General features: G+C 30.0%; 4 protein-coding genes, 3 non-coding genes and 1 pseudogene across 7 annotated transcripts; 2 read left to right on the top strand and 6 right to left on the bottom strand.

Annotated features, from left to right (window-relative positions):
• LOC122852039 (keratin-associated protein 10-12-like) lies at positions 1 to 896 on the bottom strand. The gene is made up of 2 exons (XM_044151593.1): positions 691 to 896; positions 1 to 593 (listed from the first exon to the last, which is right to left on the bottom strand). Exons 1-2 carry the CDS (start codon positions 762 to 764, stop codon positions 68 to 70), a joined length of 600 nt encoding a protein of 199 aa, XP_044007528.1. The 5' UTR covers positions 765 to 896; the 3' UTR covers positions 1 to 67.
• A 103-nt stretch (positions 897 to 999) lies between these two features.
• Positions 1000 to 3569, bottom strand: LOC122852037 (homeobox protein 5-like). The gene is made up of 2 exons (XM_044151592.1): positions 3380 to 3569; positions 1000 to 3291 (listed from the first exon to the last, which is right to left on the bottom strand). Exons 1-2 carry the CDS (start codon positions 3388 to 3390, stop codon positions 1089 to 1091), a joined length of 2214 nt encoding a protein of 737 aa, XP_044007527.1. The 5' UTR covers positions 3391 to 3569; the 3' UTR covers positions 1000 to 1088.
• A 506-nt stretch (positions 3570 to 4075) lies between these two features.
• LOC122853585 lies at positions 4076 to 4196 on the top strand (annotated as a pseudogene).
• Positions 4197 to 5020: 824 nt separating this feature from the next.
• Trnai-aau lies at positions 5021 to 5094 on the bottom strand. Its single transcript has one exon. It is a non-coding gene; the product is annotated as a tRNA-Ile (tRNA).
• Positions 5095 to 5812: 718 nt separating this feature from the next.
• Positions 5813 to 5931, top strand: LOC122853577. Its single transcript, XR_006373916.1, has one exon. It is a non-coding gene; the product is annotated as a 5S ribosomal RNA (ribosomal RNA).
• Positions 5932 to 7692: 1761 nt separating this feature from the next.
• LOC122853568 lies at positions 7693 to 7811 on the bottom strand. The gene has a single exon (XR_006373907.1). It is a non-coding gene; the product is annotated as a 5S ribosomal RNA (ribosomal RNA).
• A 326-nt stretch (positions 7812 to 8137) lies between these two features.
• Positions 8138 to 10303, bottom strand: LOC122852036 (beta-hexosaminidase subunit beta-like). The gene is made up of 6 exons (XM_044151591.1): positions 10105 to 10303; positions 9831 to 10044; positions 9635 to 9753; positions 9193 to 9565; positions 8570 to 9122; positions 8138 to 8487 (listed from the first exon to the last, which is right to left on the bottom strand). Exons 1-6 carry the CDS (start codon positions 10270 to 10272, stop codon positions 8310 to 8312), a joined length of 1605 nt encoding a protein of 534 aa, XP_044007526.1. The 5' UTR covers positions 10273 to 10303; the 3' UTR covers positions 8138 to 8309.
• Positions 10304 to 10667: 364 nt separating this feature from the next.
• Positions 10668 to 12309, bottom strand: LOC122850931 (3-hydroxyisobutyryl-CoA hydrolase, mitochondrial-like). The gene is made up of 5 exons (XM_044149980.1): positions 12222 to 12309; positions 12042 to 12106; positions 11731 to 11972; positions 11169 to 11630; positions 10668 to 11069 (listed from the first exon to the last, which is right to left on the bottom strand). Exons 1-5 carry the CDS (start codon positions 12307 to 12309, stop codon positions 10763 to 10765), a joined length of 1164 nt encoding a protein of 387 aa, XP_044005915.1. The 3' UTR covers positions 10668 to 10762.
• Between the last annotated feature and the right edge of the window lie 1504 nt (positions 12310 to 13813).

The following is a 13813-nucleotide window of genomic DNA, read 5'->3' as shown; positions in this document are numbered from 1 at the left end:
TTTTTTTTGCATTGTATGTTCTTTATATTTTTTTATTAATATTCAAATAAATATACAATGATTGTGTTTATCGAGGTGGAATGGAAACAATGTATGTTGAACATGCAGGTGGTGATGACAAATTTCTTGGTAAAGGACAGCTGGGAACAGGTGGAGGACATGGAGGTGGACATGGCTTGGGATATGTCGTTGGACAACACATTTGCCATGCTTGTTTTTGTGGTTGAACACAAGTTAATGGAGCTGGACAACAAGGAGTTGGACAACAGCTCGGTCCAGTAGGATAACAAACTTTAATATGTTCACGATCCCATTCACATGATTGTGGTACTGGTGGGCAGCAGGGTGGTTGACAATTTAGGGCAAATGTTTTTTGTCGTGAAGGTATAGCAGGAGTAAGACAGTATTTTTTTGTTGGAAAACACGGACTAGGAACACAACATTGTGATGTTGGTTTGCAAGAAAATGACTTTGGCATCTTGGAGACACAACATGGATCAGGAGCTCTTTGAATAGTGCACATTCCTGGGCAGGGTCCTTGTGGACATCCCAGTGGTGGACATGATATATTACAACATTCTGGCTCGGGTTTTCTTAAAGAAACAGTATTTATTTGATTTTATTTTATTATACTCTCATTGTAAATAGTTTATAGATAGAATGATAAATTTTTTTTTGTGAAAAACTCACCGGCAATCCATTTCACAAATTAATTTGCTTATTTCATCCATAACATTATAACTATTTTTCTTGCAGCTTCCCATATTTTAAAAATATATTTTAACTTTTCTTCTTTTTTTTTTTTTTAAAATTTTTAAGTTATTGTATTACAAAAATTTGGACTGCTCTACAAAATAAAACTAAAAGTTTCTGTCAAAATTATTGACTCATCAAAGATTTACTGTCATTTGTTTCAATAAATAAATTTTTTAAATATAAAATATGCAACTTCAGGATAATGTAAAAATTCTATACTACAAGAAACAAAAAAATTCAAAATGTCTACTCAAAATTTGTATTTATTTATTAAAAAATAAAAAAAATATAAATGATACAAATTATTAGATAAAAGTATATTCAAAAGTTGATCATTGATGTGTTGAGTTATTATTTGGAAAATAAGCTGGTTTTATTGTAAAATATTGAACACCTCCAATAATTTTGGGTTCTAAAATTGCCTGAAATTCTTGATTATGATTTTGCATAATTTGTTCTTGAGCTTGATTTGTATTAAATGGAACTCGACAACATTCATAATGCTCTGGTTCATTTCCTTGAATTTTGTAAACATCTTGTGTTTGATGAGGATGATTAGACACTGTGTAATTTGTTGTATCAACAGCTTGAGGTTGATTAGTATTAAAAGAAACTCTGCGACATTGATGAGGCTCAGATTCAACTCCTTGAGTTTGATAAATATCTTGTGGTTGATGATGATGAGGATGATTAGTCATTGTGCAATCAGGTGCACCAACAACTTGAGGTTGATTGTAATTAAATGGTACTCTGTGACATTGATGAGGCTCATATTCATTCTGTTGAACTTGATGAATATTTTGCGGTTGATAATTATGAGAATGATTTGCCAATGTACAATCTGCTCCACCAACAGCTCGTGGGGTATTAATATCAAGTGGAACTCTACAACATTCATGGTGCTCAGGTCCATTCTCTTGAACTTGATGAATACTTTGTTGTTGATGATTGTGGGCATGATTTGTCGCACAATCTGTTGCATCAACAACTTGCGGTGCATTATCGATATTGAATGACACTCTACGACAATTATGAGGTTCAGTTCCACTCGCTTGAACTTGATGAATATCTTGCGTTTGTTGGGGAGAATTATTTGCCATTGTATAATCTGCTGTTGTTCCTTCAATTTGTGGATTTTGAATAATAGGAGCATAATGCTGATTATCATGACTTACAGAATTTGCAATAGTTCCATTTTCACGTTCTGCTGGTAAAATTACTGAATTAATTTTTCGTCTTGGATACTCTGCGTAAACTGGTTCATTAAAATTTTTTTTAAGCTGTAAAAGTGATGCTGAAATTGGATTATTAGAATTTCTTGTATTTTCCAAGCCATTTGCACAAATTTTTGTGTTCATTTTGTTATCAACAATGTTTGAATAATTTTGATGAGTTTGATAAGTCTCATCAGGATCTTGTACACCATTTAACTTTACAATCTCATTTTTTCTATTCAATTTTTCAACATATTCAAGACCTTTTTGGTGTCGTGGATTTTTTAACATTTCCATTGCTAATTTTATTGTCTCTGGATCTTGAAGTCCATTATTTTGTTTTTGTTTTTTCATAATATCATTGTAAACTCGAACTGGCAATCGATTGTTATTGGCGTTATTGGAACGAGACTCTAGATGATTGTCGTTATTGTGATCACATACTCTCATTGAAATATCTGTATCACCATTTTGTGTATGAGTATTAGGATTTTGATTATAGTGTTGATGGGTAAATCCTATCTCTGGTTGTTGTTGTTGTTGTTGCTGTTTTTGTAACTCATACAAATTTGCATCTGGTTGACAAACAACTTGTTCATTTGATCTTATTTCATGCATTTGAGTATTTGAATTATTTATTTCGTTATCTAAAGTTGCATATGATATCCAAGGAGGTGTAATTCGTGCCATCCACTCTGGTTTTCCATCATCTAATCTACTGATTCGTCTTCGTTGTGTATTATTTTTTGAATCTGATGGACTGTCAACTTCATGATTTTGAAGTTGGTCAAGATAAAAAAGTTGCTTTTTTTGTTCAGCCAGTAATGAGTCAAACTGTCGCTTCATAATATCCTCACTAATCCCATGTTGTCTCAAGGTTGATACTAGTAGTTCTTGATCATGAATCATTGCTGGAGTAAAATACAGTACTCTGTTGATAGATTCATTGCTCGATGGATTAGTTAATCGTTGTTGATGTTGTTGACTTAATACTTTGTTATTGTTACTTTTAATTTGAGTAGTTGATAAATTTTTAACTGTTTTCTCATTTAGCTTTGGGGTGTCAGTTATAAATTCACAACTTCGAGTAGGCCTTGACTTTCTTATTTCTTCGGCTGGAAAACTTTTTAGTCGTGGCGATGAAACACGTATCCCTGATGGTCTATCTTGCCACGTTGTACTTGATTTAAGCCTCTCATTCTGTTTATCGATAACATGTTGTGCACTTTGGATTATATTTGCAGATTTTGCAAGCATCGAATTAATACGACTGCTGCTGGATAATTTTTGCACCGGATTTGTCTTTGACAACACTTTTGTTCTGTAATTTAATTATATAATGACAATCTTTAATTTATGATTTAAAATAAGTTATTCATATTAAAGACAATAAATAATGATAAACTTACCGTCCACTCATTGATATATTTTTAAAATTAAAAAAAAAAAATTTTTTTCAAAGGTTTAAAATTTAATTGATAGTTATTATGAATGCCAAAAAATCAGGTTTCTATTAATTTTGAAATATTAACAGAAGAATCATTGGTAAACAAATTAAAAATGACTGATCGTAAATGTGAAATTATTACAGTTAATATATACTCGTTACCATGGTAATGTTTTGTTAAATGAGCTTTTTTATTTAATGAACGTCATTTCTTTCTTTCTCTTTTTAGTTTTTTTGTTGAAAATCTTTTTTTTTTTCCTAATAATATAGAAAGGGTAAAAAAAGTAACGTTCATTAAATAAAAAAGTAGACAATCTTAAACGGCCAGTTGTAATTTTCTGATGAAAACTATGAAATTTATTAACTTTTGGAGCATGATCTCTTTGAAGCGTAAAAAAAAAAGATATGGAGCAAATTTATAGATGTGGGATAACTTCGGATATTCAAAACTACTAATTAATAAATCAAAATATATAATGAAAAAAAGATAAAAAGATGACGACACGTGGTGTTCCTAAGCGGTCACCCATCCAAGTACAACGATGCTTGACTTCGGTGATCAGACGAGAACTGGTATTTTCATCGTGATATGGTCGTTATAACCTAGTGAAATATGGAAAGAAGCTGTTTATAATTGTTTTGGAGTAAAAAACTCTCAGATAACGACCATATCACGATGAAAATACCAGTTTTCATCCGATCACAGAAGTCAAGCAACGTGTTGAGCGTGGTTAGTACTTGGATAGGTGACTGCTTGGGAACACCACGTGTCATTATCTTTTGCCTTTTTTTTTAAATATATTTTGATTTATCAATTAGTAATTTTGAGCATTTAATTCATTACAATATATCTGTAACTGAACGAAAAAAACGTCATAATTTTTTTATCTTAAACAAATAATAGTCATACTGCTAAAAATCTATAGTTTAAACTAGATCAAGCAACTGACCATATAATCTCATCCTGACTACGCTGAAAAACCTGTCCTGAAGAAATAGGACGGTTCATATCTCCAAATAAGTATACCCTCATAGTAAAAAAATTAAAAAAAAAAAATTATATAAAATAATATGTTGAATGATATTTCCGAAAACGTCCCTCGATACTATAGTGACATAGTGAAACTATAATTATTTTTTTTTACAGTGTATATATTAAATTATTTAGCAATTTTTTCTTCGTGTGCAATTTTTATCAATCATGAATGATAAAAATTATAATTATGATGAATCAAATAGTTATAATAAAAATACACAATAATATGTACAATCACTTACCAGAGACGCGGGGTCACTCTTGTAAATTAAATATTTATGTTGTTGTTTTTTTTGTTCATAGTTGATGGTCTTACTGAAAGTATAATTTTATAGTTGAATTATTTGAAGCAAGTCAAGCGTAGGACTATAGACGTAAAATAATGCTTTACATTAATTTTTTTTTGATTCAATAGGGTTTTAAATGGAATTTGTTCTTAATTTATATATAATTATTTTTGCAATTTTTTGAAAAATAATATTTTTTTTTTCGAATAATTGATAAATTGCAAAGTGCAAAAAAGTGAGTTAGTGTAATTTATTGCTATTTAATAATGTAAAAAAAAAATGGCTCATGAGGGGATCGAACCCGCGACATCCGCGTTATTAGCACGGCGCTCTAACCAACTGAGCTAATGGGCCATGATTTTAGAGGAATTTTTGCGCTACAAAACACCGAGTAGCATCTAATGCAACACACTTTTTAGTGAGAGCATATCATATGTAGGTTTTCTCTGTCATTATTACAGAATTGAATCTAATTTCTGTAAGAATCTTCAACCGGTCTTTTTCGGGCTGTTTTTCAAATTTTCTCTGACTAAGACAATTTAGGAGTAAAACGATGATGATTATTTTTCCGTAATAATATTAATAAGTTATTGGATGCTATTGATGCAAATGTGGAACAGCTAGTGATATATAACGACTAGCTAATTGGTTTGCTGTTTGTGTTCTTCCTGTTATCATTTATTTCGTTGTTTAATTAGGGTATATAACTTCATACTTTCTATTACATAATACGTTTCTGGAATAACAAACTCAATATTTTTTGTGATCTTGCTTTCAAAAGTAAAAAAGTTTTAGTTGTGATTTGTATTTGTATATAGTATCTTGTATACAATTTACTTTGCTTACAGTTGAAAGTAGTGTTCTGCAGATGTCGATGTGAGATGAATGTTCTAATATTTGAATTTTTTTAGACTAATTTTTATTCTCCAAGTAGAGTAAATATTATCATGCACAAGACCTGGTTGCAGGGTCTGAACTCATTTTTTTCCAGCGCGAGTATTTTTATATGCAATCAACTTAGTGAAATATGTAAAAAGCTGGTCATAAATGGTTTGGAGTAACTGAATCTTCAGATAACGACCATATCACGATGAAAATACCAGTTCTCGTCCGATCACTGAAGTCAAGCAGCGTTGAGCGTGGTTAGTACTTGGATGGGTGACCGCTTGGGAACACCACGTGTCGTTATCTTTTGCCTTTTTTTTTAAATATATTTTGATTTATCAATTAGTAATTTTGAGCATTCAATTCATTACAATATATCTCTAACTGAACGAAAAAAACTGATAATAATTTTTTTTTGAGTTCGCTTTCTGACCACTAAAGTCAAGCACTGTAGGCAGTGGTTAGTACTTGGATGGGTGAACGTCGAGGAACACCACACACATTATTTTTTGTTTTTATTTTTTTTTTTCTATATAAACTAGTGTTATTTAACATTATTCAAGATTTGTTTTACAATTAATTACAATTATTTTCTCTGTCTACTTAAAAAAACAATAATTTCGTTCAAGTTTTTGATTAATTATTTATCATTTGTAGTGTTGCCGCGGTAGACGATAATCACGATACAATACGATACGATAATCACGATAGACGATACGATAATGCAAATTTTTATCGTGACGATATGACGATACGATACGATAATACCTACACGATAATTACGATAATTGCGATAATATCGTCAAAAAATATATTTTTGTTTATTTTTTTTTTATTTATTTATTTAAAAAATTGCAATTAACAATTCTAATCTGAGAGAATTTTCAATATTCATTTAAGCTTTAAAAGAATTCTGAAAAAAAATTCAATCAATATTAATTTAGATAATGAGTATAATAATTTCTTAATCCATTTATTAATTTTAAGTTCAAGTATATAATCTTGAAAATAATTATTTCAGGTATTATATATCAGTAATATATTACTCAGAAATTTGCCATTGTATTGCATTATCACGGTTGGAAATAAAATTGCAATGTTATTAATAATAATTAATAAGAAGTATAAGATGACATACGCGTCAACGTATATCTATATCTATATTGGGCTTAACCGATTTATGTTAATATTTTAACCAATTTAAAAAAAAACAAAAAATATAATTCTATATATTCAACGTAATCTGGACAGATTAAATCAAATGAAAAATTATTTTTTAAATTTCTAAATTTATATTTATTAACGATTATATTTATATTTATTTGTTTTTTTTTTTCTTCATACGTATAGTAATGCCCAGCAGAATAAATCTCAGTAATATGACGACAAAATAAAAATTATAATATTAAATAATAAAATATCAGAATTATTTAATTTTATAATATAAATAATAGAAATTATTCACAATAATATCGTCATATTCACGACAATCTCGTGACATTAACGATAATATCGCCATATTCACGACAATCTCGTAGTATTAACGAAATTATCAACGCGATAATTTAATGATAATTTTGACGATATTCACGATATTCACGATACGATAATACCCTCGACGATACGATAATATCGTGAAAATTTGACGATACGATACGATAATGCCTAGATTATCGTATCGTATCGTATCGCGGCAACACTAATCATTTGAAATTTTATTTGCATCAAGGATTTAACCACTTGGAAACACCATGTTATCTTTTGCTTTATTTTTTTTTTATATTTTGATTCATCAATCAGTAATTTTAAGGATCTACGTCATTACAACTAAACTAATCTTTAGAAAGAGGATGATTTGAAACGCTCAGTCGAAATTTTCTAGTGAAAACTATGACATTTTTAAACTTTTTGAGCAGAGCTGAACACAATTCGAAACGATGAGATTTACTTACTCGAGTTTCGTACCGATTCGGTTCTGATTCCGTCCGAGTTATATTGTAATGGATCGGGTTCTCAAAATTACTAATTGATAAATCAAAATATACATATTTGAAAAAAAAAGGCAAAAGATAACGACACGTGGTGTTCCCAAGCGGTCACCCATCCAAGTACTAACCACGCTCAACGATGCTTGACTTCAGTGTTCGGACGAGAACTGGTATTTTCATCGTGATATGGTCGTTATCTGAAGTCTAAGTTACTCCAAACCATTTATGACCAGCTTCTTTACACTTTTTTCCATGTCATTTGCATCGAGTAAAAACGAAAATTTGATCAGACTAGTTTAGATTCAACTATGATTGAATTTTTGTATTGGTTTATGCAATCAACCTGGTGAAAAGTGTTAAGAAGCTGGTCATAATTGTTTCGGAGTAACTGAGACTTCAGATAACGACCATATCACGATGAAAATACCAGTTCTCGTCCGATCAATCAATTTGGTCTTATTATATCTAAGTTGCATGCAGTATCATAAATTGAATGAAATGAACTACTACTTGTATATATCAACTACTTGACTATTTGACAGATCTACTACACACATTAAATTGAGTTGAGTTTTTATTTTCAGCTCATTTAATTTGAATTCCATCAAAAATTTAATTTTAACACATAACAACATAATATTTATCGGATTGCAATTTATTGATGAAAAGATAAGAGTTTTAATCAAAAAAAAAGTCCTATATGTAGCAAAATGATGGGCCGTTGGGAGGTTGAGCAGGAATATCACGACGGTTCATACGACACGTATGCTCTTCAAGTCGTTGAGCTGCAACTGCTACTGTTTCATTGGCATAACTCCAGAGACGTTCAGCTACAGCACTTGCACGTGGCCAAACTCTCTGATGTATATTTGTCCTAAAAATAAATCAATGATTAAATACCATTACTTTTTTATTTTTCGTTTTAACGGAAGTATTTTTTTTAAAACTTGTAATACCTGTCAACTGATTCACCCCACATGCACGCTTCTCCTCCAAGCATCAAATGTCTTACAGAATCAGATCCAACAAAATCAAGTGGATCACAATCATAATATTTTTCCCAATCTCCACCACCTGCTACGTGATCGAGATACCAGCAAGCTGATAAAAGCACTGGGTGTCCTGCCTCGGTAACATTTTGCAGTTTTTTTTTCCAGTCTCCAGTCCATACATGAACAGCTGTACTGGGTGTCAATGTTACTCCATTATCAAATACTTCATGCCATACAATTGCATTTTTTTTATGGCTCTCTGGTATTTTTAGAAGTTTTTGTATGTACTCATTTTCCAAGCGGGTAAAATCACTTGCCATATTATTATTATTCATATAAGTGATAATATCTGGATTACTTTGCCAACATTCAAATGGTACTTCATCACCACCAAGATGAACAAAACTATCATAAAATAATTCAAATACTTCCTCAAAAAAACTGCTAAGAAATTCCCAAATGTTTGGACTAATTGGATTCATTGGTCCTAGTTTTCCATCGGGTTTTCCTGATGTATCTATTTTATCATAAAAAAAAATAATATAATTATAGTATACAATATTATGTATAATGTATATGATGTATACCATAACAAGTTGTTAAAAATTCTGGATGTGACTGTCCCCATGACGCGACATGCCCTGGTGAGTCGAATTCTGAGATGACACGAATACCACGTAGTCTTGCGTACTCAATAATATTTTTGACATCATTTAAAGTGTATAAAAACTCAGGGTGCCATGTTCCTTTTTCAGCTAATTCGGGATATTTTTTACCCTTGTAAGGAAAACTTTGGTCATCAACAATATGCCAATGAAATACGTTTAGTTTATTATAAGACATCGCATCAAGTGTCATCAATATATCTGACACTGGCAGATAATGACGGGACGTGTCTAACAAGAGACCTCTGTGTGATAATTTTGGCTCATCATAAATTGTCTGAAGTTGAATAATCATCTAAAAATTGTAACAATATAAATGAAGTATTCTAGGACTCTTATCATCATGTATTATCATTATACAAACACTAATTTCTTTTCCAGATGGTGTTAAAAGTTGTGAAAGTGTTTCGAGGGCACGAAGTGCTCCCCATATAGAACCAGCATCAATAACAATCTGACTAGAATCAGCAATAGTCAGTGTGTCTGTTGAAAAAATAATTGATAAGGACATTTAATAATTTTATAATCCAATCAATAATATAATTATTTATATAACTAACAGCTCTCATTCATGTTGAGATAAGGACGTGTTTCTTCATCCAGAGGTACATTGAATGTTATTATATTGATATCACCCTTATAGTTGGGATCACTATAAATATTATTATCATTTTGTTGATGTTTTATTGAACGATAACCAATCTCACATTCTTTAATTATGATATTACGATATCTTGCAACTGCATCAACGAGTATTGGATGATTGTGATTGTACTGGAAAAAAATAAATTGCATTATCATCGACAGTATACTAACTAAAAATAACTGACTCACTCGGTATATAACAGCTTGTGGATGTATTAATTTAAATCCACCATGAAGACTACGTTTGTATGGCACTGGCCAAGGCTCACCTTGGGTAGTAACCACTGAAGGGCCATATTTTTGGCTCACGACTTGATGGATCGTTACTACCATCAACAAAAAACTCCATCTCAGCATTTTTAATTCTAAAATTAAGACTGGATTAAATTGAACCAAGTTGTCTTTATATATAAATTCATTAACAGCATTAAAAATTATTATCTATTGATTAAGTGTATTTAGTTTGATAAAATATATTTATCTGGTAAAAATTAATTGATAATGATCTTTCGACATTTAATATCAAATCAATCTCAGTGATAAAAAGAGCAAAAACATTAAATTTTTTTTATGAATATACAGTATATTGACATAGTTTTTATCTTTTTTTTTTTTTTCCTTTAAGAAAGGTTGTATAATAAATTTTGCTGATGGTTTATTAAATAACATCTTTAAACACTCATTGTCAAGTAAAAACAAATTTATTAATTACATTGAGATGAAAAAATACAATAACTTTTCGAGCAAATAAATAAAGTAAGTAAACAACGTAAGTATTTCAATAGTTTTTATATTTTTTCAAGTATATAACATCAAGTTTATTATGTTGAATACTTTAAATTCTAAACTAAACAGCCTTGGTGAATAAACTATCAATATATTGATCTGTAACATCTTCGAGATTTCTTGGGTTCCAGATGGGTTTATGATTTTTATCAACCAATAATGCACGAACACCTTCCTGAAAGTCTGGACTTTTTTGGAGCATTATCATATTTTCTGTCAGATTACTTTCCATCTCTAGATATTCAGTAAGACTGATCATATTTATTGATCTCTTCAAAGCTTCGAGTGTAACTTTGAGGGATGTCGGTGATATTTTCTGAAGAGTATGAATAACACTTTGGGCCCATTCGCTGCCATCCACCTTTAACCTTCAAACAAAAACAAAACATTTTCAAATCAGATACATATTTATATGAAACAAAATAGTTTATATAAAAAGAAAAAACGTTGTGTGTGATATAATATACCTATAAATGATTTCTTCCACAGTGTCACCAGAAAAACATTCGTCAATCTGTTTTGAATATTTAGCTAAACTAAACTCAGCTGCAGGATCATGTTCATCAAAGCTTTTAAGTATTTCTTCCACATTTTGATTTCCGGGTGATAATAATGCATCAGTTAATGCTTGAAGTTTTGAGGCTGGCACGAAGTGTGTAGCAATACCAGCCAATTTGACATCTAGACCTTTTAAATGATGTCCTGTTAAACCCAGATACCAACCAAGTTTTCCTTCCAGTCTTGGAAGAAAGTATGTACAACCAGAGTTGGGAAACAATCCAATTGATGTTTCAGGCGTTGAAAAAAGTGTTGTTTCAGTTGCGACTCTGTATTTTACAAGAACCGAAACGCCAGCTCCACCTCCCATCGCAATTCCACTTATCAATGATACGTATGGCTTTTTGTATGTTCCAATTTTTTCGAGTAATCTACAGTCGTTTTGTATAGAGCATAAATGAATTGATATACTTCTATTCTTATCATTGAATTTATTAAATGTTAATAAGTGCTAAGACTATAGGTATATACCTTATACAACCCGAAAAGTACATTCTGTCAAGTTCTCTACCATCAGGTTTTTTCATAAAAAAAAAGCGTTCTTTTATATCTCCTCCAGCAGAAAATACATTTTCTTCAGCTCCTTTCACAACAATGACCTGTTTTATTAGCTCCCATTGTGTAAGAGTTGACAGTGATTTTGACATCATTGAATAACTCAGAGCATTCAAATATTTCGGTCTATTCAGGGTGACTAGGCCTTTATCACCAAACTGTCGGGAAAAAAAAAAAAAATTAATTTAAAAATTGTTCGATCTATTTTTGAATAAATATTTACATACTTCTTGAAAAATCACACTATCTGGGTCATTGTCAAGAAAACGTTCATCAATTTGTTTACTTCTAACTGAAAATTGAAATAAGATTTTAGAAAATTAACTTGCGTTGTCTAGCATTTGAATAATTTTTTTTCAATTTCAAACTTTTAGTTCATATAATTTAGAAATAAAAAAGTAACATACTTTGTGCTGTTGTAATTATAGTTCTAGTTAAAAGTTTATGGGCTATTTTTTTATTTCCAAAAAATAGCTTTAAGCTGAACGTCTTCATTTTATAAATGTTTTAAATTATATAATGAATCAAAATTATGATCTATTTGTAAGTTTTTATAGAAACAAATTTAGATAAGAGGGGAGAAAATGATTTTTTTCTTCGAATTATACGATAAACTAATCATATGCATTACTTGTCATGACTTGTTTTTTCGTTTTATTATCCATATATATCTATTTATATTTATAATAGTCAAAGATAATAACATCAAGCAAACAAACAAACAAACAAACAAATAAATAAAATTAAAGAGAAAAAAACAAGTCTAAATATAAAATTGAAATAAACAAAATAATGTTTTTCTTAGAAATAAGATTAGGAAAAAGATAAATGTAAAATAATTATACATTTAAAAAAAAATTGATTGGTTCCTTGTAGTTGTCTGACAAATTAAGCATATAATAACCTATTTAGTTTATTTTTTTCTTTTTGTTATTCATATATATTTATCAAATCGATTAAAAAGGAAAAAAACAAATCTAAAATAGAATTGTGTTTAGCTGATTAGATATGAACTAGTCATTTAGTTTTATAAAAGATACCTCATCAACCTTAAAAAAACAAAATAATTAAAACTTACCCAGGTAGAAATTTGACCTCGCAATAATATCGCAGCGGTGTTGGTGTGCGATATGCAATATCGCAGCAGTATCGCAAAAAAGAACGCAAAGAGCTCGCGTCGAGCACATCATGTAATGATATTTTGAGTCGCAGCGAGATCGCATGCGACATAGACAAGTCAGGTTTGGCTAGGTGAGATTAGGGGGTTGATTTTATAATAATAATAATAATAATAGTAATAATAATAATAACAATAATAATTTATTTTATTTTTTTATTTAATTGAAAAATACATTGTATATATTAATTTTCATCAGAGGATGATAATGATTGTAAAAATGTTGGATTCCAAAAGCCTGGTGGGGTTTTATAGCGTGGGTTGTATTTTGGACGGTGACGTGAACTTAAACTTTTGCTCTTTTGAACTTCTTCAGCACTCAGATCCAAATTATTGTACCAATTTTCACAATCTTTTCAATCTCATCCTTTTAGTTTTTTGATAAATATAAATTATAATAATGTCATTACCAACGTATCATAGTCCTTGAGTCTCTTCCTATTCCTAAAATAAGATTGAGGTTATAATCTTTATAGAATATTTATTTATTTATTTATATTATACAAATGAAACGACCACTAAAAAAATATTAATTCTATTAAAATATTCAATACGAGTCGGCCGTGTTCGGCTTCGCCGAACTTGGTTGTATATTTATTTTTGATTCTTCAAAAAATTAAAAACAAAAGAAATAGGTATGTAGAAAAAATTCAATTTCTACATTCTGATAAACCGGACAACATTAGGAACCAATGCATTTTTTTATTTCCTTTCTTCTCGATAAAATATATTGTTTCATCAAAAAAAAAACCCAGGAGATGATGAAAAAATTCAACTTCGACATCCTGGTGAACCGAAAACCAACATTATACAAACTAAAGC

This window comes from Aphidius gifuensis, linkage group LG3 (assembly GCF_014905175.1).
Source record: "Aphidius gifuensis isolate YNYX2018 linkage group LG3, ASM1490517v1, whole genome shotgun sequence".
NCBI classification, from domain to species: Eukaryota; Metazoa; Arthropoda; class Insecta; order Hymenoptera; family Braconidae; genus Aphidius; species Aphidius gifuensis.
This window is presented reverse-complemented; position numbering and strand designations above follow the sequence as displayed.

Bases quoted from the DNA above. Each gene is read 5' to 3' on its own strand.
- LOC122852039 (XM_044151593.1), bottom strand. From the start codon at position 764: ATGGGAAGCTGCAAGAAAAATAGTTATAATGTTATGGATGAAATAAGC. The intron at 594-690 runs GTGAGTTTTTCA...TGTTTCTTTAAG, and splicing joins ATTTGTGAAATGGATTGCCG to AAAACCCGAGCCAGAATGTT.
- LOC122852036 (XM_044151591.1), bottom strand. From the start codon at position 10,272: ATGCTGAGATGGAGTTTTTTGTTGATGGTAGTAACGATCCATCAAGTC. The intron at 9,123-9,192 runs GTATACATCATA...ATGATAAAATAG, and splicing joins ATTTTTAACAACTTGTTATG to ATACATCAGGAAAACCCGAT. The intron at 8,488-8,569 runs GTATTACAAGTT...ATTTATTTTTAG, and splicing joins TGGGGTGAATCAGTTGACAG to GACAAATATACATCAGAGAG.
- LOC122850931 (XM_044149980.1), bottom strand. From the start codon at position 12,309: ATGAAGACGTTCAGCTTAAAGCTATTTTTTGGAAATAAAAAAATAGCC. The intron at 12,107-12,221 runs GTATGTTACTTT...TTCAATTTTCAG, and splicing joins TATAATTACAACAGCACAAA to TTAGAAGTAAACAAATTGAT. The intron at 11,631-11,730 runs GTATATACCTAT...AAACGACTGTAG, and splicing joins TACTTTTCGGGTTGTATAAG to ATTACTCGAAAAAATTGGAA.